Source organism: Aspergillus candidus, assembly GCF_002847045.1.
Source record: "Aspergillus candidus strain CBS 102.13 unplaced genomic scaffold BDW47scaffold_28, whole genome shotgun sequence".
Taxonomy (NCBI): Eukaryota; Fungi; Ascomycota; class Eurotiomycetes; order Eurotiales; family Aspergillaceae; genus Aspergillus; species Aspergillus candidus.
In genome coordinates, this window is record NW_020194033.1 from 1 (window position 1) to 24,128 (window position 24,128).

The window sequence follows — 24,128 nt, forward strand, 5'->3', positions numbered from 1 at the left end:
GGAAGGACATACTCCTGGAGGAATAACATGTTCTTTATATTGTAAAGTCTCGTGAGGAGCTACGCGAGGAAGTCGTATGATAGCAGCGTTGGAGAGACGCAGGGCTTCGTTGATCACTCCATTCTAGTAGGCCACACCGTTCAGTATTCACCGGGTCAATATATACGTGGGAAGACGTACTAGGTAAGGTAATTTCTCTAGCTCGGGCCACGTCGCTTTGCTGTTCGGTGTAGGCAATACCTCTCTAAGTTCACTCCGTAGTTTCTCTAGAATCGCACGATCCTGGTAGACGTAATACGTGGCAAAAGACAAAGCACGCATAGTAGTTTCCGTGCCTGCGATAAGGAAAGTGAACCCTTCGTCTTGTAGACGACTCAGTGTTCTCTCCTCGGCGGGAATCTCCGGGCTATGCAGTCTTTTCACAATGTTATGGTCTCCCGTGAGAGTAAACACCTTCCCCTGGATGACAGCCGAGAAGTGCTGAAAGATCGACCTCTCGAATGCAAATAGGGCAGCTTTCCCTGGCATTAGCAGCGCCATGATTTCCGTAGGCACACTCCGCAGCAGGGGCGTCAAGAAGGGGAAGAAGCGGTTCGCGTGGCTAAAGGCCGTAAAGTCATTTGTGGCCGTTCGGATGTCACTGCGGAACTCCTCATCCTCGAGAAACCCCCAGTGCTTGCCGTAGCAGTAGTGCGTGATGATGTCCGACGTTAGGGCACCGAAGGTGTTGCAGATATTGACTACGCGGCCATTTTCGTGGAACTCCTGGAACCGGTCCATGAGCCGTTCGACTCGCGCTTCGATCACTGGTGACAGAGACAGCACTGAGCGCTTGGAAAAGAAGTCATTCAGCAGACCGCGTCTGTAACGGTGGTGGTCATGCTTGACAGTTGAGGCCATCGCGTAAGGGACACCGTACGTGCTGACGAAGGAGGGCTCCTTATCGCGCTTGCGGGTTGATGGGGCGTAAATCTCATGATAGAATTCGGGATCTATGATATGAATTTCGCGTGGATTGATCCGGACAATAGGTCCTAGGGTCTAATTAGTGCTCCTGTTCGGACTTGATTGGATTCTATGCTTCGACGCACCGTATTGTTCATGCATCTTCTCAATCTGGAAGAGGAATCTTCCTCCACAGATCACATCATAGTAAAACTCATACAGGGAGGAAATTGCCGTGAGTTTGGGACCAGGAATTTTTGCAAGAGGGTGAAAGTAAAGGCGATAGAGCGCTTGAATGGCAAATGCACTTGTTATCGCAACTATGACGATCCCGTAGAGGGGCAGGTCCAGCCCAATATTGGGAAACGATAGGTAAGAGGTGTCCATATTGAAGACAGTCATTGGAGAGGGCATTGAACGCAGACGCCCATAAATCACTTCTCCGCGACTTGGGATTGGAGAAGTATTTTTCAGTCCTAGGGTTTAAGAACATTCAAACAACCCTTAAATACTCGCGCTCATGAGACAGAGGAGCTTTGATAAGAGACAAAAGCGTATGCTGTGGAGGGGGGGTCTCTTCGGGCTGGTATCTCCTCGCTAGAGGAGGACAGGCGCACAATGAATCCTCTGGGCCGTTAAGATCCTTGCTACCACGGGAAGGCACCGAAATGAATCCTTTGAACTGTTGAGATTCGTGTTACCACGGGAAGGGACTGGGACAAATCCCTTGAGGGCAGGATTTCCTTGTTAGGGCTAAGATCAGTGGGTCGTATAGCATGGGCCTTTCAGCGTAGATCAACCTGCAGGGTAGACCGGGGGGGATAACTACGAGGTCCTAGGTTGCGGTGAAAAGTCACTTGTGTATTATGCATGCAATTGATCTTTTGGTTACATCTTGAGGCACTTGTCGTAATTCAACATGCACAGCAGACAACTTTGGTATAAAAGGATTCTCAGCGTGTGGGAGACCGGTGAGAACAGTCCAAAACGGGGATGAAACGGACGAACTCGAAGCTACAGAAAGCTTTCAAATAGTTGCAGGATTACAAGAATAAAATTACAATAGTAGAAAAACCCTGCAAGGCAGCTGATGTTGGCTGAATGCAAACCTCTCCTCCACCAACTGCAGATATTCCTTTTGATAGTCATCATACTACAATTTCTAGGGTCGATATTTCCCCAAGAGTTTGTCACATATAAATAGCCATAGGAGACATAGATCTTTTCAACATCACTCCTAGCTAACACTAAGATCTCCCAAAAGCCAAACACAAATCCATTCAAGATAACGGTTACTACGACACACCATGACTCTGCTTCCTGGAAACGTCCCCTCGGCGACCTTGAATGTCCCTGTCCCAATCTCCGCCCCGCCGTACCCGACACCACCCAAGACCATGCATTGGAGCGGTATCAGCTCCGTCATCATGAAGTACCGCACAGATGGCAATCTTGTGCGCGACCTCATCCCCTCCAATCTCTCAGTCGAACAATCTCCCGTTGTAACAATCATGTTCGTCGACTACGGGGACTCGCCTATGGGCACCTGTCATGAAGTCATCCAATTTGTGGAAGTGGTCTACAACGGCCAGAAGTATAACTACTCCATGTTCCTGGTCCTGGATAACCAAATTGCGGTCTACATTGGCCGAGAGGTCTTTGGCTTCCCAAAAGTATTGGGCCAGGTGGATTTCAACCCTAAACAGGCAGACTCAAGGAATGCCATCCGAGGAAGCTGCACAGCTCACACGGACACAAGCGGGCCAGTGGTGGAATCTTCCTTCACGCCGGCCAACCGCCAGTGTGCCCATGGTCCGCTGCATCCCGGGAGTGAGGGGAGCCCGGTTTTGAATTTGAGGCTTATTCCGTCTTCGGTGCCCGGAGGTCCCCCTTCGGTCCGCGAATTTGTGGAGGTTGATTTCAGTCTGCAGGATGGGGAGGTCTGGGAAGGAGACTGGGACTTGAAACTCCCATCGCTGGCGGACTCGGACTCTTTCCATAAACTGCCGGTGGTGGAGCGTCTGTCTGGCCATCTTGTTCGGAATAGCACGTCGACTGTGACTCTTGGGGACCAGGCTTTTGGATTTTAGTTCTTGGGAGTGTAGAAGGTGGGGCTGTTTATGCAATACTTTAGGGTGTCCCTTCTGTGGTAGTCCTTACGCATTTGCCAATGCTACGTCTGCTACACCTCGTCATCACGACTGCTCTCTTGATAATTGCAACTTCTGTCGCTCCAGTCTGTAGCCTTAGTCAGTTCCAAAGTCTCCACTGCGGGGCCAGAGATAAGGCCGATTGTGGCCTATACAGCATTGTATCTAAGTTGCACCTCTTCGTATCGATACCACTATGCGTCCCAATTTAAAAATTCCGTAGTAGATACTGAAAATTCTACGTCTTATAGCCCTTACATGGCTGTGATGAGTTGTTGTTCCTTCCCTTGCATTCCAATAATGCGGAGTGATCACCAACAGCGCATGACTAGTGGGGATCGAATCCTTCTGGGGCTTGATTCTTCAGTTGGTCCCCACACGGCAACTGCTACCAACGCGTACCACTTCACGAAGTATGTCCCCTTCTATTCTAGATGGTGATATAAAACTAGGCAGACTATATAGGTGTCGTACCCGTGGTCTTGTACAGGGCATGCCGGATTGGGTTCCATAACTCGTTTACACCTAGAAAGACCCCAACGAACATCTCATCCAACGCACCATGTGGATAATCCCCATTCTGGCCATTGGCCTCCTGCTACTAAGATGTATCTACCGGCTCTATCTGCACCCTCTTTCTAAGATTCCAGGCCCAAAGTTGGCGGCCGTCACGCGGCTCCCGGAATTCTACCACGATGTCATCCGAGGTGGGAAATATCTATGGCAGGTTGAGAAAATGCACAAGAAATATGGTGCGGATCAGAATTCCCAAGTAGTCGACCTCCCCATTAACATTAGCAACAGGCCCAGTTGTCCGCATCAACCCAAACCAGGTTCATGTCAACGACCCCTCCTTTTACAGCGAGATATGCGCGTCGGGGGGGCGCAAGCGTGACAAGAGTTTGACCTCCGTGGGCGGATTTGGTCTCTCCGAGGCTCTCCCCAGCATCGTCGACCATGATCATCATAGCCGACGCCGGAAGCAGCTCAACCCAGCCTTCTCTAAGAAAGCCATCGTCGAAATTCTCCCGCTCGTGCAGCAAAAAGTCGGCCTCGTCGCAGAGCATGTCGAGGCAGCCTATCACGGCGAGAACGACGGCATCGTGGACTTGGACGCCGAGTTCACCGGCTTAGCGGCAGATACGGTGACGCAGTACACCTTTGGCAAGGACCTGGGTTTCCTGAAGGATACTAATTTCAACAATGTCATTACGGCTTCGATGCGCGAGATGACGGACCAGTTCCACCTTAATCGCTTCTTTCCCTGGCTCCCTGGCTTCCTCCAACGACTTCCGTCCTTCTTCATCTGCTGGTTGCGGCCCAATCTCGCGGGGATCAACGCCCTGCAGGATCGGTTGCATCAAGTGTCAGAGACAAAGGTCGGTGGGGTTCGAACGGTAATTGATATTCTGAATGATCCTTCGCTACCGGCCGAGGCTCGAGCGCCTGAGTTCATTAGGGATAATGTCAATCTCATTCTTGGGGCGGCGTCAGACCCCACCAGTGGGACTCTGCTGATCGGTCTGTACCATCTCGTACAGAGGCCGCCGCTGTGGCTGCAGTTGCGCGACGAGCTCCGCGGCGTGATGCCCTCTCCGATGAGTCCTGCTCCGTGGCTGGAGTTGGAGCAGCTCCCCCTCTTGGTTTGCCTCTTCTTCCACTGTCTCTTGATGACCAAATGTAGCTGATATCAAACAGAGAGCGGTGGTTAATGAAATGCTGCGGCTCTCGCCTGGGACGATTCGTATCGCTCGTGTGCCTGTCTCGGAGACCCTGGTGTGCCATGGTCACGTCATTCCTCCGGGGGTAAGGAGAAACGAAACCTCTGCCATTCCTTGGGCTAACAGTCGGTGCAGTCCATAGTCAGCTCCAGCGCACGCCTAATCCACATGCACCCGGACCCGTTCCCAGATCCAGAATCATTCAACCCACATCGATGGCTCGAAGCCTCTCCAGAGCAACTAACCAACATGTCGCAGGCTTTAATTCCCTTCTCAAGAGGCAGCCGAAACTGCATTGGCCACTAGTAAGTTTCGGCATATTGAAGTGATCTATTCTCGACTTCTGACTATGAACCAGTCTGGCCACGGCGCAAATCTACATGCTCCTTGCTACTGTCATCCGTCGATTTGACCTCGAGCTTCACAATACGAGCCCGAAGAATGTGGAATTCGCGCGTGATTGTGTCATTGCACGGCCTGAGAAAGGAGATTGGAGTGTTAAGGCTCGTGTTGTTGGTATTGCCACGCATTGATTTTTTGGGCTCTTTTTTATTTACGTTCTGTCTATCTGGAGGCCAGTTTCGCGCCTTCATGCTTACCTCCTGATTGAAAACGAGAAATGTAGTGCAGAATAGTAGGTGCCTGTTCCTTGCAGGCCGGCGATTTTGTTTCTCAGCATGGAAAATAAGAAGAAATTAAAATTAAGCAATAAACCTACGCATTATCCACACGTAGGCCTACTGTAACCTAAACCAAATGGGGAATAAATCCCTTCACACCCACACCGCTGACTCTCTGCATGTAGACCGCTTGTTGACAAATTCTGCAGCACGGCTTTTTAGTATGTATTGGTAGAAAAGGCTCTGTATGAATGAGAAAATCAGAGTGAATAAGGACCTAGTTACTGCACATGTATACCTCGTATACTCTGCGAGGGAGTATCACAGCAAGGATGGTCAGATTGTCAAATCAAAACTTGACCCTTATAGCACTCCATTACGCGGTGTATGCATGTATCAAGGAGACGGCCGAGTACAGCAAGAAAGTGATAGGAAAGAATCCAACGGAAGAGGGAGAGCAAAACAACCAACAGACTCGCTCTCTGATGAGCCCTACAGCAAATCCCGAATCCACCATGCAGACGAACGACCTGTTTTTATCCTTCTACATGCATTTCTGCTCGGGTATGCGTCTTCTTGGCTGCACTGCATTACTCACTTATCAGACTGTTGCTGTTGATCATCCCTGGGGTGAACCCATGGGGGTAACTAGTGAGCTGTAGGGTGACCTATGTACAGATATATACATTGGAGCACGTATTGTCTTTGCACCACCTCCTCTCTGTTAGCTTGGTAATACAGCGCACATCCTTTGCATGTTACTTTAAGATTTTGTCTGGCTTGAGGGATCAGCTAGTGATGCTAGGTTGAATCTTGAGTAATGGCTAGATGATCATGCGGGGGTCTATCCTATGGATACCTATGTGTGGCGATTCAGCGGTGTGCTATGGTGTCACGCACTTTTGGATATATACCCAAATGCAAGCAGCTACAGATAAGTCACTAGCTTACAGAGCTTTAAAAGCAGTGATCTACAGGCCAGTGATTTACAAAAAACAATATTTAGAGGTCTCATAGCACTTCTTGTCTGTCTCATTGCATGTCGCGGCCTAGATCAGGACTTATGCAGCTTTATGCACCGTCAACCGAACCAGAAGAGGGTTCTTGTTCCATACGACAAACGCCTGTTGGTTGATCCAATCCGTGCACTGTGGGAGTAAATCTAGATCAAAATGCCAAAGAAGCCTGGTGAGGATGAGATACGTCTCTGCGTATGCCAAGCTAGGGGATGTCAGTGCCAGTATTACTTACGGGTCCCATGACTATGCGACTTACCTCTTGCCAGCGCAGGCGCGGGGACCGGCTGAAAATGGTTGGAAGATTTCTCTTTGGTCGTTGGAGTACTCGTCTTCCGGACTGTCCATCCACCGCTCTGGAAGGAAGCTATTCGGATGGCTGAAGTTTTTTGGTGATCGGTAGGCGGCGTAGTGTGGTACAGATACTGCTGTCTACGCAGTAATTAGTATATTACGTCGAGCTTTGGAGAGAGGATAGCTGTGCTTACCCTTCCAGGGACGAATCGCCCCGCAATCATGGCGCCCCCTTCGGGCACCACCCGGGGCATACCTAAAGGCGTTGGTGGATACATGCGTAGGGACTCATGCACCACAGCTCGTAAGTAAGGGAAATTAGCAGTCGAGGCAAAGGTGATCGCCGAGGGCGTCGGGTAGCGATCCCTAACCTGCGATACCAACTCGCGGTAAGTATCTTGTCTCGTCAGCAGGAGGAAAATGCACCCTGAGAGCAGGGTAGCCGTGGTCTCGCTCCCGGCAATCATAAAAAAGCTAGCATTTGCACGGATTTCATCGTCTGACAGGATTGCCTTGGGACCTTGGCTGGATTTGACATGCGAGATGAAGTCCGGCGGATATGGCTCGTCGTCACGACTCATGCGCTGAGCGAGCCTGGTTGTGCTGAAGCGGAAATTATTTTCGCGGTCTTTGAGAAGACGACGATACATGCACAGCGTGATAATTTTGATTGGGTATGACAGCGAGGGGATGTACTTGGACATGCTGATTACGGCCCAGGCCCGGATGGCTGCGAAGATTATCTTCACCCAGGGGTGGTATTGCGCGTCTTCCAGACAGGAGAGTGACTCGCCGAATACGTACTTTGCCATGAAGTCGAAGGTCGTGTAGTTGAACCACTCGGTAAGGTCAACTGCTTCTGCCGCGTTAGTGCTCTGCTGCAGCAGTCTTTGGATCATGTTATCGACGTAGTGCTGGAGCAGATGCTCCTGGTGCTTCAGCGCGGTGTCTGAGAGCGCCCCGCCGAGAACACGCCGTTGTCGACGATGTATCTCGTCGGTTGGAGCCACCGCCATGTTGCAGGCGCCATTCCGTGCCACGTTAAAGAACCGGGTGTCCTTGGGGAAGTTCCGGCCGAATCCGTAGATGTCCTTCCAGGCTTGCTCGTTCTGGAAACTGAGCTCGTCGGGGGCGACTCGCACAATGTCGCCATATGCCTGGTGGAGATTGCGTACGTGGGTGTGTAGATGGCCGCGGATGTATGCTGTAGCAAAGGGGATTCTAGAGACGCTGGCTAGGAAAGGCCCGGGGTAGTGGCTGAGGGGGTGAATGTGTCGGTTGTATACCACTTTATAGAGGATATACAGCGCGGCCTGGATCTCAATCAGCTTGGAAACCATAGATTTGAGTGTACTTACAAAGCTACCAAGGTAAAATAGTAAACCCATCTTCTCGAGCCCTCTGTTGGGATCCCTGAAGATGTTGACTCTAGAAATGGTAACAACTGTTGGTGCTTCTCTTCTTCTGCTGGGGTGACACTGTCCAACAACTCTCTTCTGTATACGGCCAGTTTCTTTTACAATCCACCCCGTGCCTGCTGACCACTGCTGTCGTGGAGCTGACGTTGGGTCATGTCGCACGGCATTTGTTTGCCATACCATGAGACATCATCCTGCAAATAGTTCTACAGATAAAGCAGACGATGTAAGGGGTGGTGGTTGATTGACCAGTACGCCCATTCCATGATATTGGCGTCATTTCTTCGGGATATGTAGAATCCTTCCAATGTAATTATCCGACATATTCAAAACTTTTACCAATTCTTACTAGTCCCCACGCCCCGTTCGGGTCAGGCCTGCTTCTCTACTGACACGCTCAACCTACTAACCCTATACTAGAACAGTTCCATATGTCTCGAGTGTACTGTGTCACTCGTACTTTTCAGAGGTACCGCACAGAGACGATGTCTTACGAGGGCATCACCAATCAACACGCTAGTATTCTCGTCTTGTATACCATCGTACAGACGTAAAGCATAAACAAGACGTGGAACCATCCCAATAATGTCCCTGCAAGCCCGTTTCAAATCCGCCGTAAAATAAACGCCATCCCAAAGTCCTCGCATGCCCCCTTCTTGTCCATGACGCCGATCAGAATGTTGTCCTCGAGACGCCGAAAATGGTCAATAATTGGTAACTGATCGTAGACCATGGCGGCTGAGACAATTCCTCTGAAGCGGACCTCGTAGATCTGGACGCACGGTAGTCAATTATTAGCAGATTTATCTAGATTGCTGTAGATGTTAGACCCACTCGTGCAGAACCCCATTCTCCTTTGGCCACGCGCTTCCCGTCTGGAGAGAGAACAATGACCGGGTCCACTTCGTCAGCGGAGTGGAATGTCTTCCCAACCCAGCCAATGCTGTCCAGGGTCTCGACATCTTTGTGGCCGGTTTGAATGGCAAGCCCTTGCCAGTCTCCTAGGAGCTCCTGCACAGATACCGGCGGTAGTCGGTCGAAAAGGGCGGTCACTTCGTCTGCTCCGACGTGCTGGCCTTCGGAGACCAGCTTTAGAAGGTTGTTCTCGAGTCTGTAGATGGTCAGTAGATCCATAACTACGCTCCATGTAGTGTGTAAAGGTACACGGCACCTGGTAGCCATTCTGATGCTGTGATTAAGTTTCTCTTGACCACTGGGTTGGTGTTGCAAGAATGAACAGAGAAAGAACCAGTAGAAAAAGTGCCGGACTGTTAGGGTGGGTTTATATGGTAGAATATTCGAGCGAGATTTCACCTTCCAACTATGTACTGACCATTGGGTAACCTTGCATTACCCGTTGCCTTTGCATGGTTTACATTTCTCCATGTATGATGATTCTACACGGTGATGTCATGGCCACTACCTCGGCGACCAGTTCATGATTCCTTACATATCGGTGAGAAAGAGGCCAACTACAGCATGGGTATAAAAGGAGAGGGCTCTTAGTAGAGATGATCATCTTAGGTGTAGATATCCCCCGCTACAACAACCAATACCACATTGTGATCTTACTTCCACAACATGTCCCGTTTCAAACCCACGACAGCAAATGTATCCCATATCGTGTTCGATCTAGGCGGCGTATTCACCGATCCTCCATCCAACGATGTACTGCTTTCCACTGTAGGCTCGTCGCTAGTCTCTGTCCGGAGACTAACATCCACGTCAACATGGATGAACTACGAATGCGGCAAACTCGGAGAAGAAGAATGCTACCAGCTCCTAGGAGACCAATACTGTCTCCAAGAAGGCGGCCTAGCAACAGCCATCCAAAAAGGGCGCGAGGCCTCCAATTACGACCACGACCTGGTAGCCGGCCTATGGGCGTTCAAGAAAAGCACCCCCGGCGTGCGGTTTATCATGGCTTCGAACATCTCCCTGCCAGACTATACGGCGCTCCAAGAGCGATGGGGGCACCCGTTCTGGTCGCTATTCGACTACTCTTTCCCTTCGTGCAAAGTGGGAGTCCGCAAGCCCAGTCCCCGATTCTACCGCCATCTTCTGAGGAACACCGGTGCCAGTCCGCATCACACTGTCTTTGTGGATGACCGGCCTGAGAATGTTCTAGCGGCTGCGGCGCTTGGGATGCGAGGGGTTCTTTTCGAGGCTGCGGATGCGCTCTCGCGGTCGTTACGGAGTCTGGTCGGGGACTCTGTGGAAAGAGGTCGTGCGTATCTGACCTCTAATGCGGGACAGCATTTCTCGACGATCGATGGGGAGGTTGTTCTGGAGAATTACTCCCAGTTGCTCATTCTGGATACGACTAGTGACTCGTATGTACACTCTCCGACTGCGCTTTACATGCAAAAGCGTACACTGCCAATGCTGATTCTACCTGTCAGAACCCTCGTCGAACTCAAACGACCTCAAAGGTTCTGGAATTTCTTCAGCGGTAGCCTCCCTCACCTTTCACAACAAATTATGTCAAGCTAATGGCTCTACGCTTAGGAGCACCGAAGTACACAACCACCCAATACCCCGACGACGTGGACACCACATCCCTAGCCTTAGCATCCATGCCATACAGCCCAGAGGTAGTCCACTCAATGCTCGACGAAATGCTCAACTACGTCGACGAAGACGGCCTCGTCCAGGTATTCACCCCGTTCCACGCCCTCTCAGCCTCCACAACACTAACAACATCCACACACAGCTTTACCTGGATAAATCCCGACCCCGCGTCGACGCCGTCATCTGCCTCAACGTGCTCACACTATTTTGCATTCACTCACGAGGCTACCAACTCCCGGAGACAACCAACTGGATCCAGGACATCCTCCTGCACAGGGCGTACCTCAACGGCACAAGATACTATCCAACGGCGGAATGGTTTCTGTACTACCTGAGCCGGCTGCTCGTCCGAACAGACGATCAGACGTTGCGGGACCGGTTCGAAGCCCCACTTAAACAGCGGATCAAGGAGCGGATCGGCGCTGGAGGGGACGCGCTGTGTCTTGCGATGCGCTTGTTGGTGTGTAGTGCGTTGGGGTTTGCCAACCCTCGCGATGTAGAGACCTTGAGGGCAGCGCAGTTGGAGGACGGGGGGTGGGAGGCTTCGTTCATGTATCGGTTTCCCGGGATGGGGAAGGAGTTGGGGAATCGGGGGGTTACGACTGCTTTTGCGGTTAGAGCGCTGCAGGAGCAGGCTGGGATTGAACTGGGTGGGACTGCTTAGTGGTGTTGGATTTGTGTATTATGTAGTCGGGCTAGCTTTTGCTGTACTAGGTATGTTGACGAGTTGATAGACTTCATCGTCACAAGTCTTGGACATGGTTTGAGAGGTAACTTATATCTAGTCATAGATAACTACTCGATCTGGTGATAATATAGTATCGGATGTATAATCATACATCAGATTTTGAAAAAATAAAAAATAAAAATGAAGCAGGATTTACTAAATATATATTATTGTAGTAATTCTCTATTATATCAACCCGCCAGATTCCGATTCGGTATTTCGGTGCAGTGGCCGAGATATATAATTCGTAGTTAAGATTGTATGTATATTTCCCTGACTTCAATGTGCTTCACAACGCATGCCTCATAGTCGCCACCAGACAGCGGTACAAACAGTCCGGTCCAATACTCAAATGGCAACCTGGAAAGAATGATTTGGAATACCAAACCACAATGTCTAACTAGAACATAAGCTGGCTAAGTGGTCCGACCGGAACTGTGATGAGGCGACAAATGCACAGGGCAAGACGTTCTAAGGCAGCGAAGGATGCCTGGGGAGATCCCGATAGGCGGGCCGTGTGGACAATGAAGGAAGCCTGCCGAGAGGCTCACGAAGCCGACCAAGGCTGTTTAAGATACAGAAGGCTGTTTAAGATACAGCCCGAACCGCCTATATCAAGGTAGAGCTATCAATTTGTTGACAACTGACTAATATTTGACTCTAGTCGTTGTCAAATCCACCAAACATTGTCTCCCGGGAGACCCTGCAGGATGAGGCGGCGAGAAATCTGGGCACCCTATCCAAGAAGGTTGTCCTGACTGATTTCAACAGCACGACAAGTTCCCACAAGAGCGACTTTACGCACATCTAGCATCCACAGAAATGAAAACTTGTCAGTCCGTCATGGCCCAGACCGTTGTCCGTCTAGTCCGAAGGCAGCCCACCAAGAGTTGGGTCTTCGTGACCTAGCCCATGTGGGTTGGATGGAGTCTCGGGAGACCGATCGATACGCCGGACACATTATCGCGATATCGCCTTTTGATTGAAATAAAGGAGTCGGGCGATCAGCATCCGGCCAGCTGTTGCGTCTTCTTCCAAACAGACCGAGACTGACAGCAGGGATATCACATGACAGGGCATCCATCACATGTCAGGCCGATTCCAAGCGATAAGATAAGGGGCACCTGATCAGGTCGCGATTGAGCCATTTATGGGTCAATTGACTGGAAGGTGCATCTATCAAAAGGACTAGTGGGCATGTGAATGACTGGCACATGAATGTAGTACGTATGTTGTAGATAATCTGTATATAGGGGAGCTAAGTACTATCTAAATGATAGTAGAGTCTAGGTGGGCAGTATATCTCCGGCAGCAGTTGCCCCGAATGAGCTCACTGGGTCGGGATATCATTGAGCCTAGGAAAGAATCCAAATCGGATCAACCCCCGAGAGAACAGCGAGGGAAGGATAGGCAGATTGAAGGCAGAAGCAGACGAGAAGCACGAGAATGCGCCTCGGGAAAAGAAGGAAGAAATGACATGCTGTAATTTACAGAATCCGAGATGCATTTCGGTACAATGATTGGTGCAAAGAAGCCGAGGTACCTGCCTGATTGGCTTAGCGTGATTCTCTGATTATCTGATGTAGGTACCCAGTATTCCCGTATCATCCAGTCATTCAGTCTCTTCATGTCTTCAAGGTCCTTAGTACGTAGACGTTACTTGAGTGAAATCATAATAAGGAAACATTGACTATTGATCTTATCGTATGCTCATAGTATGTGGACTGAAGTAACTAAATATATTCAACTGAGACAGCGAAATTGTCCACTGGAGGAGACTAATGAATGAGTCATCCGATACCACTCCGATGGGCCGTATGGTATTGTCAGGTATGGTATGTCGATCACCAAAGCACATGTTGACGACGTCATCCATGTCGTATTTTGTAGGTAGTATTTCTACATTTCAACATTAAGATAGGATTATTGGGGATAGAATGACTGAAGATAACAGTGAGAGGATAATGAAGAGGAAGGAATATCGAGATAAAAACTATAGTCACAACGACACCTTGTTAGACAGGAGACAACCCCATCCGACAGGCAGAGGTATCTAAATCCATTAGACCGAGGATCTTTCCATCTTCCCCAGTTTTCATCCTCTCTCCCGAACCAAACCAATCATTGCTCATCATTCGCCATTTTCAAGGATTCCACTCGAAAATTATCTGGTGGAATACTGGAGTTATTGGTATTACAGAAACACTCTGCTGGACCATGATTCATCTCCCTAGGCCCTTTTTTGCCCCCTCCCCGGCCAAGGGCGCCGCTATTTCCCTTCTTCTCCCGCTGAGCCGAGCCTTTACCGACCATGGTCCATGATCTCTGACGCATTCGCCATGAATAAATAAGTCCTTGGGTCTCGCTCGGCCATTTGCCTCGGATCTCTTTTTTTTTTCTCTCTACTTTCTTCTCTTCTGCATTCATTTCCTCCTCATTGACTTGGGAGTGTGTTGTCTTGTCATTCCTTGTATAGCTTCGGGATCCCCATATACCCTTCCCACCCTGTCATATACATTATATCATAGATTGTTATAATCATGTCTCTCTACGAAAACGAGGACCGGCAATACCAGGCCGAGGTGCAGGCCGTCCAGAACTGGTGGAAGGACTCGCGATGGAGGTACACCAAGCGTCCTTATACCGCCGAGCAGATCGTCGCCAAGCGTGGCAACCTCAAGATCGAGTACCCCTCCAACGCCCAGAGCAAGAAGCTGTGGGGTATCGTTGAGAACAACTTCCAGGTGAGCCTACAACATACTCTTTTTTCTCTTTTTTTTGAAGACCGGGTTACTAACTATAGCAGAAAAAATTGGCCAGCGCCACCTATGGCTGCCTCGAACCCACCATGATCACCCAGATGGCCAAGTTCCTCGACACCGTCTACGTGTCCGGCTGGCAGAGCTCCTCCACCGCCTCGTCCACCGACGAGCCCTCTCCCGATCTGGCCGATTACCCCATGAATACCGTCCCCAACAAGGTCAACCAGCTGTTCTTGGCCCAGCTGTTCCACGACCGGAAACAGCGCGAGGAGCGCGTCACCACCCCCAAGAGCCAGCGCGCCAACGTCGCCAACGTCGACTACCTCCGCCCCATCGTCGCCGATGCCGATACCGGTCACGGTGGTCTGACCGCCGTCATGAAGCTCACCAAGCTGTTCATCGAGCGCGGTGCCGCCGGTATCCACATTGAGGACCAGGCCCCCGGTACCAAGAAGTGTGGCCACATGGCCGGCAAGGTGCTGGTGCCCATCAGCGAGCACATCAACCGTCTGGTCGCCATCCGTGCGCAGGCCGATATCATGGGTATGTCTTGAGACACAATCAGCGGAGCACAGAACACACCCCGCTAACAGAAATAGGCACCGACCTCCTCGCCATCGCCCGTACCGACTCCGAAGCCGCCACCCTCATCACCTCCACCATCGACCACCGCGACCACGCCTTCATCGTCGGCGCGACCAACCCCAACCTGAAGCCCCTCAACGACCTGATGGTGGCCGCCGAGCGCGCCGGCAAGAACGGCGCCGACCTGCAGGCCATCGAGGACCAGTGGACCGCCCAGGCCGGCCTGAAGCTCTTCAGCGAGGCCGTCGTCGACGCCATCAACCAGGGCTCGCACGCCAACAAGCCCGCCGTCATCGCCGAGTTCCTCAAGCAGGCCAAGGGCAAGTCTAACCCCGAGGTCCGCGCCATCGCCAAGGGCATCACCGGCTCCGACATCTTCTGGGACTGGGACGCCGCCCGCACCCGCGAGGGCTACTACCGCTACCAGGGCGGCACCCAGTGCGCCGTCAACCGCGCCGTCGCCTTTGCCCCCTTCGCCGACCTCATCTGGATGGAGAGCAAGCTCCCCGATTACAAGCAGGCCAAGGAGTTCGCCGACGGTGTGCACGCCGTCTGGCCCGAGCAGAAGTATGTCCCCATTGAACCCTTCCCAAGTATTCTCGAGAACATCCCACTAACAAATCATCCAGGCTCGCCTACAACCTCTCCCCCTCCTTCAACTGGAAGAAGGCCATGCCCCGCGACGAGCAAGAGACCTACATCCAGCGTCTGGGCGCCCTGGGTTACTGCTGGCAGTTCATCACCCTGGCGGGCCTGCACACCACCGCGCTCATCTCGCACAAGTTCGCCAGCGCCTTCTCGCACCAGGGCATGCGCGCCTACGGCGAGCTGGTCCAGGAGCCCGAGATGGAGCTCGGCGTGGACGTCGTCACGCACCAGAAGTGGAGCGGTGCCAACTACGTTGATAACATGCTGAAGATGGTTAGCGGTGGTGTGAGCAGCACTGCGGCTATGGGTAAGGGTGTTACTGAGGATCAGTTCAAGAAATAAGCGGGTGCTTTGATGTATTGTAAAAATTTTCTTTTTCTTTTGTTTGTGATATCTTGGATATAATGGATTAGTAGCATTTTCTCTTTTTTTTTTTAACTTATCTGTTGCATGGATTGAATAGATTGTATCAAGTGTTGAATATTTGTCTGCAATATTGTAAGTGATTTATAGTAGCAAGACGAGTAGTTTAAAGAGCTGTCTGGGTGTATGTTTCTCAATACAGAATATTCTCACTTAAAATATGTATGGGTCATAGAGTACATGTGGATGAACCACACGGTTGAGTCCAGCGTGGCAAAGATAGTACCTGCCATAAACCATATCAATGCTCATTAAACTCAATGTCTGTTACATAACGTATTGTTCGACCGACTGGCCCAGTGGTTAAGGCGCTCGTCTTACAAACTTATGTTCACGAGAGATCGCAGGTTCGAACCCTGCGTCGGTCATATTCTTTTTTGTTTTTCTCCCTCCACTCTTTCCTAGGAGACCACTGCGTTCCTTTTTACTTCTTTCTGTGTTGTTTTGTTCATTTGTTGTCGTGTTCATTATCTGCTAACATCAAGAGTCATTGTTATCATCCGTAAAAGCCCACTACCAGTCAAGCCACATAGAATATCGCGTCTCCATCCTGACGTCGAAGTTCTAATCCGTCATCTTTACAACTTGATATTGCTCAAGATATCCGACAACATGGGTAGTAGCTGTTCAACAGAATTAGCCAGTTATCCTTTTCTTTTTTTTCCTTCTTTTTATTTTTTTGAGAAAAAAAACTAAGCCAAAGGGGACAGATCTCACCGCAACCACAGCCTTCACCAAGGGAATCCCATTCTCCACCAGTGTCGGAAGGATATTTCCCGAAAAGATAGGAACAACAGAGTGCACCAGGCCCGGGAGCGACTCAAGCACGGTCCCAATGTCATCCACCAACGCGGGCGTCAATGCCTTTGTCAGATCGTTCACAAGCGCCGATACCGCGTCCCCGTTGAGCAGCGGCAGCAGGCTGTCGAGGATCTTGGGGACGGCGTCCAGGAGGGACGTAATTGCGCTGCTGGAAACCACGGAGAGGAGGCTCTGTATCACGGGTGATGCGGCGTGGAGCACCGAGCCGATGCTGTCCATTGTCTTTGGCGTGATGAGATCTTTGAGGATGTCTTCGCTGGGAGCGATGATGTCCTCGTGAAAGAGGGGCATGACGTCTTCGAAGAGGGCTGGGGTTACGTTGACGAGACTGCCAACGTCTTCGACGAGGTCGACGGTGAGGACTGAGGAGATGGCGCGGTTGATTGGGGTCATGAGGGTCTTGTTGAAGATGGGGACTACGCTGTGGAGGAGGGGTGGGAGCGCGGCGAGGACTTGACCTAGGTCTGTGACGGATTTTTCGGTGATTAGGCTTGCTAGTCCTGCCTCGAGGGCGAGAATCACGTCGACGTTGAAGATTTCGAGAAGACCTTCGAGGATCTCGGGGAGCCCGGCGATGAGCTCTTTCACGGTTTTGTTGTTGATGATGGGGATGAGGTCTTTGAGGACGGGAATCACGGCCGTGACCAACGAGGTGAGGGCGTTGACGGTGTCCGGGGTGGCCAAGCTGCATAGCAGATTTCCCACTGCTTTCACGAGCTCCGGGGTGAAGATCGGGGCGAGGTCGTGGAGCAATGGTGGGACGATGGCTAGCACTTTGCCCACGTCTTTGATGAACTGTGGGGTGAGGAGGTCCGTTAGGATCTTCACCAAGGACGCGATCGTGTCGCCGTTCAACAAGGGAAGCAGGTCGTTGATGATGCCTGGCAAAGCGGCAAGTACGGATTCCACTGCCGAGAACAGGTCCTTTGTCAGGACCTTGGGAATCATTTCCTCGAGCGGTGGAAGAAGAGGTAACACGGCATGCAATAGGCCCGGAACCGCCGCCAAAACCTTTCCGATCTCGTTGATGAATTCCGGGGTGATGATATCGACTACCATCTTTTCGAGCTGTGGAAGTAGAGGTAGGAGCACTTGAATAAGCCCCGGAACCTTGTCGATCAGCGACCCAAGCGTCTTGATCAACTCGGGAGTGACTATCTTCTTGATGAGGTCTTCCAATGGCGGGATCAGAGGTAAGAGTGTTTGAAGAAGCCCAGGAATCATGTCGATCAGTGATCCGAGCGTCTTGATCAACTCGGGAGTGACTATCTTCTTGATGAGATCTTCCACCGGCGGAAGAAGTGGGAGAAGCATGTTGAGCAGCCCTGGCACTTCCTTCAGCAAAGATGTGATGGCCTTCATGAACTCAGGCGTGATGATGTCCTTGATCAATTGCTCAATTGGCGGCAGCAGAGGCAGCAGGGCCTTCACAAGGCCAGGTAGTCCCTCGATGACCTTTTCAATCATGTCAATCATTTCTGGGGTGAGAAGTTGTTTGAGGAGATCCTCGAGCTTGGGAACAAGTGGCATTATGGTCTTGATCAACCCTGGTACGAGCTCAAGGAGTGACTTGATGTCGCTGATGAACTCGGGTGTCAGGATCTCCTTGACGAGGTCACCGAGTGGCTCGAGCAAGGGCGTCAGCTGTTTGACAATTGGTGGTAGGCCCTTGAGAAGGCCTCCAATGTCTTTAACAAACTCTGGGGTGAGGACATCCTTGAGGATATCGCCTAATGGCTTGAGAAGAGGCACAAGGCCGTTGATGATCGACGGCAGGTCCTTGAGTAGTGACTTGATCGCCTCGGTCAGTTCCGGCGTTATAAGATCAGATATGAACTCTATGAGTGGCTTGATCAAGGGTAAAATGTCCTTGATTAGCGGGGGAAGAGCCTTGACCAAGGACGACAGCTCCTTTATTATCTCCGGAGACAATATCTCCTTGATAAGGTCTAGTAGTGGCCCGATGACGTCTGGACCAAGGAGAGGGGCGATTTCCTTCAAAATGGGTGGCAGAGATTTCAGTAGAGAATTAATCTCCTTGATGAAGTCCGGCGCGGCGATGGTTTTCACCAGGTCGAGAATAGGCCCGACTGTGTTGTTCCCCAAGAGCGGTTGCAGATCGTGAAGGAGTGGTCGGACCGCGCTGAGGGTCTTCGATAGGTCGTCTATAAACTCCGGGGTCGCATTCTTTGTGATCAGCGACTCTAGGGCCTTAAGTAACTCCGGGTTCAAGATTGGTTTGACACCCTCGAGGAGTTCGGGGAGTGCCTTGATCACGTCCCTCACTTCATCACTGGTCAAAAGATCGAGTATTTCTTTCAAGATTCCCGGCAGTGCGATGAGGTCCTGGAAGACGTTGTCGATGTCTTTTACGAAAGAGCCATTCTGGAAAATTGCAGAGAGATCTCCCCCTTTGGCCGAGGAGAGTGCAGGCTTTAACCCTGCTACAGTACTGATCATGGCCTTGGTATCCTTGATGGTATCATCGTCAAAGAATTTGGACGCCTGACCGACGAGACCTGCGGTGTCCTTGACAAAGTCCGGCGTGAATAGACTGGCTATATTCTTAAAGCCATCTTCGAGGCCACGGAGGTCTTTGAATGGTGATTTGTTGGAGTCACTTCCACCCAGGCCCCCGAGAAAGTCATCAAGCGGGCCATGTTCTCTTTCACCGTTAGATGAAGAGGACGGCTGCGGTGGGGCGCTTGAAGGCGACGTTGTGCTATGTGCCTTTTCCGTGGTTTCTGACGACGACGACGACGATGTTGGATCCGAGTCCGGAAGTGGAACGACTTGGGTGACCTTGTCCGCAGCCGAAGAGACGAAATCCTTGGCTGGATTTTTAGGGATGTCCTGCGGCGAGTCGCTTGTGACATCAGGGCCCGCATCCACGAGCGGAGATGCAACACCAGTGTCTGTTACAGAGTGCTTGGGGCTGTCCACCGTCGATGACGCCTGGTCCTCTGTCGCAGAAGGACCCGACGACGTGACAATTGGATCTGCCGCCAGCGATCCTGCAGCCAACAGGGCGACAAGGGTCGGAAGAATTCTCATGGTCAACGAGTGATCAGAAAGGCAAGTCACTAGAACTCTTGAGCATCGAGAGTTACTGACTTGAGTAGAGCCATCGATAAGTCTTATGAATAGGTCGTGAGGCCGCTCGACCCCGGCCCATACTCACTTGCCTCGGGCTGAATCCACCACCGTGACCATCTTCCCTGCCTTGTCCTCTACTCCCCGTGATAGCTCGTTCCGTCGGAGGTGTCTGAACCATGGCGGCCCTTTCTGAAAGCCCCAGTTCCAGTGACTTACGTGAAAGAGAACCCCAAACCCTTCGCCTAGGCACGCTACCCCGCCCACTCCAGCGCATCTCTCCAAGGTGGCGCGACGATAGCGGTCCGAGATAGCGTGCGTGAATATTGTCTAGAGCGAGAGGGGTGACAGAGCTTCCGAGTTTAATATATTGGTGGCGTAGAACCAAGACGCAAAACTGCATAGGGTTAATTTAAATATGGCAAAACATTACCTCGGACCGTTGGCGGGCCCGTGTGGGGGTGGGGGGGACTATCCCATGCGGGGGAAGTGCATTAACCTCTGCTCAGGAGACGAATTGAATCATATCATTGGCGGTTATCTTGCGCAGGGGCTCAACTTTTCGCGTGAGCTGACTGGAGACAGGGAAATTCTCTGAGAATTATAGCGTGGGAGGAACTCAAATGGTGGATTTGACGCACGGTCTTCCCCTTCCCTCCCTGACTCAGGCTTGCCGAGTCATACAGATGGATACGCAGTCGACACGATGATTCATTCATGCTATTAGATACGGATATGCCATATGACCCATTCGTGGAGTGGTGTCAATCCATCGATTAACACAACCAATCGCACAACGGTCACATATTAGGCCCACTCGACAAGTCTGTACCCCGCAACGCCTCAGTCACATTCGACATGACCCCCGGATTAGAGTCTATGAGCTCCGAAACCGACCCTATGAGCACCTTGAGAACAGGCACCTGCGTACTAACGGTCAGATTGCTCAGCACCTTCTCAAAGTAGGGGAGGTGTAGTCCGTTCGCGACGACCGATTGCCCCGAGGCCCAGAGCTTCACCTGCAGCTGGCTGAGGGAGTCGGCTTCCGCGGCTAGAACGGTTGCGACGTTGCTGAGCGTTTTGCCAATGTCGAGGATACCCCGGAGTGGAATGGTATTGTTGCCTGGGCTGAGGAGGACGTTGTTGATGGTGCCGTTGCCAAGGACAAGGTCGTCAATTTTGAGCGCGAGGGTCACATTGCCCTGTATGTTTTGATTGCGTGTGAGTATCTCAGTAAAGGGGCAGGAAATGGAGGTGAGTAAATGGGCTTACCAGAGCGAAGGTGACGCGTGAGTGGTTCGGAATTGTCGCCTCTCCAACCAGGTTCGAACCATCTTCTTTGGGAGGAATGGCGAGGCTTGCTGTGTCAAGGGAGAAGCCATTGAGCTGGTCGAGACCTGCGTGTCGTGGATCAATCCGTCGTCAGCAAGGGCTACGTGGACGAACCAGGGGAACTTTTGGATGTGCACACCATCCAATTCAATGTCTTTGTCCAGCTTCAGTGGAACTTTGAGTCTCCCAAGATGCGCCGTTGTCTTTCCATACGCCGATAAAGTGAATCTCTTGGAGTAGACGGCTTTAGACAGAAACTTGATAAATTCATCTTGATCTCGGATCTTCGTCGTCTGGTTCGAAACGGTGATGGCGGATTCTCCCTTGAGGCGGATGCGTCCCAAGGGGGCCGTGATGTAGGGTTTCATCGGTTTGACCTCCCGGTTGAACAGATTGAGATCCAGGGGGTCAATGGTGACGCTCAAACCCAGCGGGACCTTCAGCGAGGCGGAAAGCGAAAAGGTAATACTGTCGGGTGTTGGCTGCAGCACTTGGGCGAACTTAATGGGGATGGCGGCATCGTCCACCAGTCTCTGCGCGATGGCGGGAATGATGACGAGAAAGCTAGAGGGGAGAAAGAGAGAGGTGTATGAATTAGCGAACAATAACTGGCCAGTGAGCCAGGAGGTTGTTAATAGATGAGTGAACGACCTACAAAACGGGGAGAAAGATGGCGAGAAATATCACCCCGGCGATGCCATAGCACAACCAGTACCGCTTGAAGTGCTTCCAGAATTTGGGCCAAAATCCTACGGGCTGGCTGCCCTGTGAACCTATGTGTCGTTGTTTGTCCCCCACTGCGCGTTCAGCTTGGGCTTCCTCACGTTCATCTGAGGAAGACTGCGACTCGGTCGACACCTTGGATGGCCCTATGCCAGCGGACATGCGCGAATCTCCAATGGGCATTGTGGGCAACGGGGAAAGTGAACTTAGCGCCAAAACAATACAAAGCGAGTGGAGATCAGTATTGATTGACTCTAGATAGCGTCAGCTAGTACTTGTAGCTTTCCATGGTCGAGCGCATGGTCGATGGCGCGTGCCCAAGCCGGGGAAATTAGCCCTAAGTATCGCATCCACGAAGACGGTTAGGGAGTTCATGACTGTTTTTCGCCTGTGACCACGAGCCCCCCGCTTTAGCCGTGAGATGGTCAGTGCTAGCTGCATGAGCCGGTCAAAACTTGGAGGTAGATCCACTAGACCCCGGACGGTGAACCCTGGAGGATTGATTTTCTGCGGGGGAGGTCATCTCAGGGTTTCTGCTCCCTCGGTCCGTATACCGCGGCGCTGCCAACCTTTACACCCACCACGTCAAACGAGCTGCCATCACTCTTGCGTCCTACCTACCTTTCCAGAGACAATATAATTTCCTCATGGAAAGCATGCGTCGACCCCTTCAGCAGGAGATGTACGACTATCGTTCCTTATCCTCAACATGGCAGCACACAAAACGCCCGCCACCGACTCCCCAACCACAATGAAACCATCGCAAGTCTCACCAAAAGAAGATGAAGACCGACCAGAGAGCGAGAAAGTACTGATCGACACGGAGAAGCAACCTCTGAGCGACATCCCCTCAGACGAGTTGCTCGACCGGCTCCAAAACTCCCACGAGGTCCAGAAAGTCGTCCGCGAAGGCATCCTGCTCGCGAGCGGCGCCGCCGCCATCCTCCTCCAAGTCGCAATGCCCGGAGTAGCCAAAGGCGTTGACAACCACAGCAGCTTTGCGTACAAGCCACTGCGCCGACTCCGCACGACTCTCACCTTCGTCTACTGCATGTCGTTCGGCACGCGCGACGAGAAACGTGCCCTCATCACCATGGTGAACCGCGCCCACGCCGACGTCCAAGGCCCGGACTACTCCGCCAACAACCCCGAGCTCCAGGTCTGGGTTGCGTCGACGTTGTACGCTAGCGGCATTTTCATGTACGAAGAGGTCTACGGACCCATGGACTCCGCTCGCGCCGACCACGTCTACCGCGAGTTCTCCGTGCTCGCCGTTTCCCTCCGCGTCCCGTCCGAGATGTGGCCTCCCTCGCGCAAGGCCTTCTGGAAGTACTGGGACTCGGCTGTCGAGAAGCTGGAGATCACGCCCCATGCGCGACGTGTCGCGCGCGATCTCCTGTGGAATAAACATCTGTTTCTGCCCCTGCGGATGGGCCTGCCTGTTGTGCGGCTAATGACGGCGCAGATGCTGCCGGATAGTGTGCGCGAGGCGTATGGGTTGAAGACGGGCAGATTCCAAAGGATTTTCTACAGTTCAGTGATACTGGGGGCTAAGATTGGTTATCCTGCCATTCCGAAATTTATTCGTACTATCCCGTTGCAGTTTTACATGAAAGATATGAGGCGGCGGTTGAAGAAACGCGGCCAGGTTTGATTGGTATATTTCGACAACTTTTTTTTTGTTAGTTGTTGCTTATTGTTTTCGTTGATTCATCTACTCGTTTGGTTGTGCTACTTGTCGTTCCCTTTTCTGTGCCCTAGAATGTCGAATGAATTTAGATGTTGTGATATCAGTCACCTTAGCCCTATACCATATGTTGGTCAACATCTCGACGTAGCTCTTATGATTTGATGACTTTACTCATGCCGCCTGAAAGCTTGAGCGCAAGCTGGTTTTAGAGTTCGTTTGACAGCTGGTACATCATGTCGTCTAGACAGTTTCTCTGCAGTCATATGTCAATAGATATCCAAGATACATCACTCGCAGCCGTGGACCGGGGTATATCTGAACCCATGCCGTCCGCTCGGCAGGTCATACTGCACTAGTAGCCCTAACTCGGAACCGCGTGCTTCCCCAGAACTTTCTCCAGAATGAGTCATTTACCCCACAAGTTATATGGCAATATGCGCGAGCTAGTCTGCCCAAATGGTCTAACCTCGACGACTAAAGCCGCAAATATCAGGCAGATCCACGCGGTGGCTGACAGGGATCAGTCCGAGGTAAACCATCGGGAGAATTCCAGCCCCGCAGGATGATCGACCGTATAAGGTGGTTTAG

At 51.6% G+C, this 24,128-nt stretch overlaps 10 protein-coding genes and 1 non-coding gene across 11 annotated transcripts; 6 read left to right on the top strand and 5 right to left on the bottom strand.

Annotated features, from left to right (window-relative positions):
- Nucleotides 1-197: 197 nt before the first annotated feature.
- Nucleotides 198-1,332, bottom strand: BDW47DRAFT_126397 (putative cytochrome P450 oxygenase; the record flags this gene model as incomplete). Its single annotated transcript, XM_024816546.1, has 3 exons — nucleotides 198-220; nucleotides 279-1,034; nucleotides 1,092-1,332. The coding sequence occupies 3 exons, from the start codon at nucleotides 1,330-1,332 to the stop codon at nucleotides 198-200; spliced, it is 1,020 nt and encodes a 339-aa protein (XP_024671209.1).
- A 920-nt stretch (nucleotides 1,333-2,252) lies between these two features.
- BDW47DRAFT_118083 (acetoacetate decarboxylase family protein) lies at nucleotides 2,253-3,035 on the top strand (the record flags this gene model as incomplete). The annotated part of the gene is made up of 1 exon (XM_024815163.1): nucleotides 2,253-3,035. The coding sequence occupies one exon, from the start codon at nucleotides 2,253-2,255 to the stop codon at nucleotides 3,033-3,035; it is 783 nt and encodes a 260-aa protein (XP_024671210.1).
- A 622-nt stretch (nucleotides 3,036-3,657) lies between these two features.
- BDW47DRAFT_132088 (cytochrome P450) lies at nucleotides 3,658-5,349 on the top strand (the record flags this gene model as incomplete). Its single annotated transcript, XM_024817476.1, has 5 exons — nucleotides 3,658-3,847; nucleotides 3,900-4,738; nucleotides 4,794-4,901; nucleotides 4,952-5,121; nucleotides 5,175-5,349. 5 exons carry the CDS (start codon nucleotides 3,658-3,660, stop codon nucleotides 5,347-5,349), a joined length of 1,482 nt encoding a protein of 493 aa, XP_024671211.1.
- A 1,148-nt stretch (nucleotides 5,350-6,497) lies between these two features.
- Nucleotides 6,498-8,319, bottom strand: BDW47DRAFT_118085 (cytochrome P450; the record flags this gene model as incomplete). The annotated part of the gene is made up of 4 exons (XM_024815164.1): nucleotides 6,498-6,657; nucleotides 6,712-6,884; nucleotides 6,941-8,059; nucleotides 8,281-8,319. The coding sequence occupies 4 exons, from the start codon at nucleotides 8,317-8,319 to the stop codon at nucleotides 6,498-6,500; spliced, it is 1,491 nt and encodes a 496-aa protein (XP_024671212.1).
- Nucleotides 8,320-8,768: 449 nt separating this feature from the next.
- On the bottom strand, nucleotides 8,769-9,346 carry BDW47DRAFT_126401 (DUF4334 domain-containing protein; the record flags this gene model as incomplete). The annotated part of the gene is made up of 3 exons (XM_024816547.1): nucleotides 8,769-8,936; nucleotides 8,999-9,275; nucleotides 9,336-9,346. The coding sequence occupies 3 exons, from the start codon at nucleotides 9,344-9,346 to the stop codon at nucleotides 8,769-8,771; spliced, it is 456 nt and encodes a 151-aa protein (XP_024671213.1).
- Nucleotides 9,347-9,745: 399 nt separating this feature from the next.
- BDW47DRAFT_132089 (HAD-like protein) lies at nucleotides 9,746-11,399 on the top strand (the record flags this gene model as incomplete). The annotated part of the gene is made up of 5 exons (XM_024817477.1): nucleotides 9,746-10,285; nucleotides 10,317-10,391; nucleotides 10,535-10,616; nucleotides 10,676-10,818; nucleotides 10,878-11,399. 5 exons carry the CDS (start codon nucleotides 9,746-9,748, stop codon nucleotides 11,397-11,399), a joined length of 1,362 nt encoding a protein of 453 aa, XP_024671214.1.
- Nucleotides 11,400-11,971: 572 nt separating this feature from the next.
- BDW47DRAFT_107115 (uncharacterized protein) lies at nucleotides 11,972-12,636 on the bottom strand. The gene has a single exon (XM_024812925.1). It carries the CDS (start codon nucleotides 12,544-12,546, stop codon nucleotides 12,304-12,306), a length of 243 nt encoding a protein of 80 aa, XP_024671215.1. The 5' UTR covers nucleotides 12,547-12,636; the 3' UTR covers nucleotides 11,972-12,303.
- A 919-nt stretch (nucleotides 12,637-13,555) lies between these two features.
- BDW47DRAFT_107117 (isocitrate lyase 1) lies at nucleotides 13,556-15,882 on the top strand. The gene is made up of 4 exons (XM_024812926.1): nucleotides 13,556-14,206; nucleotides 14,269-14,767; nucleotides 14,824-15,376; nucleotides 15,439-15,882. The coding sequence occupies exons 1-4, from the start codon at nucleotides 14,003-14,005 to the stop codon at nucleotides 15,797-15,799; spliced, it is 1,617 nt and encodes a 538-aa protein (XP_024671216.1). The 5' UTR covers nucleotides 13,556-14,002; the 3' UTR covers nucleotides 15,800-15,882.
- A 283-nt stretch (nucleotides 15,883-16,165) lies between these two features.
- Nucleotides 16,166-16,248, top strand: BDW47DRAFT_t90. Its single transcript has one exon. It is a non-coding gene; the product is annotated as a tRNA-Val (tRNA).
- Nucleotides 16,249-16,458: 210 nt separating this feature from the next.
- On the bottom strand, nucleotides 16,459-22,012 carry BDW47DRAFT_132090 (uncharacterized protein; the record flags this gene model as incomplete). Its single annotated transcript, XM_024817478.1, has 10 exons — nucleotides 16,459-16,503; nucleotides 16,598-16,630; nucleotides 16,673-16,744; nucleotides 16,775-16,802; nucleotides 16,839-16,873; nucleotides 16,904-19,751; nucleotides 20,600-20,997; nucleotides 21,068-21,192; nucleotides 21,267-21,691; nucleotides 21,783-22,012. The coding sequence occupies 10 exons, from the start codon at nucleotides 22,010-22,012 to the stop codon at nucleotides 16,459-16,461; spliced, it is 4,239 nt and encodes a 1,412-aa protein (XP_024671217.1).
- A 589-nt stretch (nucleotides 22,013-22,601) lies between these two features.
- On the top strand, nucleotides 22,602-23,504 carry BDW47DRAFT_118089 (oxygenase MpaB family protein; the record flags this gene model as incomplete). The annotated part of the gene is made up of 1 exon (XM_024815165.1): nucleotides 22,602-23,504. One exon carries the CDS (start codon nucleotides 22,602-22,604, stop codon nucleotides 23,502-23,504), a length of 903 nt encoding a protein of 300 aa, XP_024671218.1.
- Nucleotides 23,505-24,128: the final 624 nt, after the last annotated feature.

Coding starts and splice junctions, on each gene's coding strand:
- BDW47DRAFT_107115 (XM_024812925.1), bottom strand. CDS start 12,546: ATGGATGCCCTGTCATGTGATATCCCTGCTGTCAGTCTCGGTCTGTTT.
- BDW47DRAFT_107117 (XM_024812926.1), top strand. CDS start 14,003: ATGTCTCTCTACGAAAACGAGGACCGGCAATACCAGGCCGAGGTGCAG. Junction 14,207..14,268: donor TCGTTGAGAACAACTTCCAG/GTGAGCCTACAA, acceptor TAACTATAGCAG/AAAAAATTGGCCAGCGCCAC. Junction 15,377..15,438: donor GCCGTCTGGCCCGAGCAGAA/GTATGTCCCCAT, acceptor CAAATCATCCAG/GCTCGCCTACAACCTCTCCC.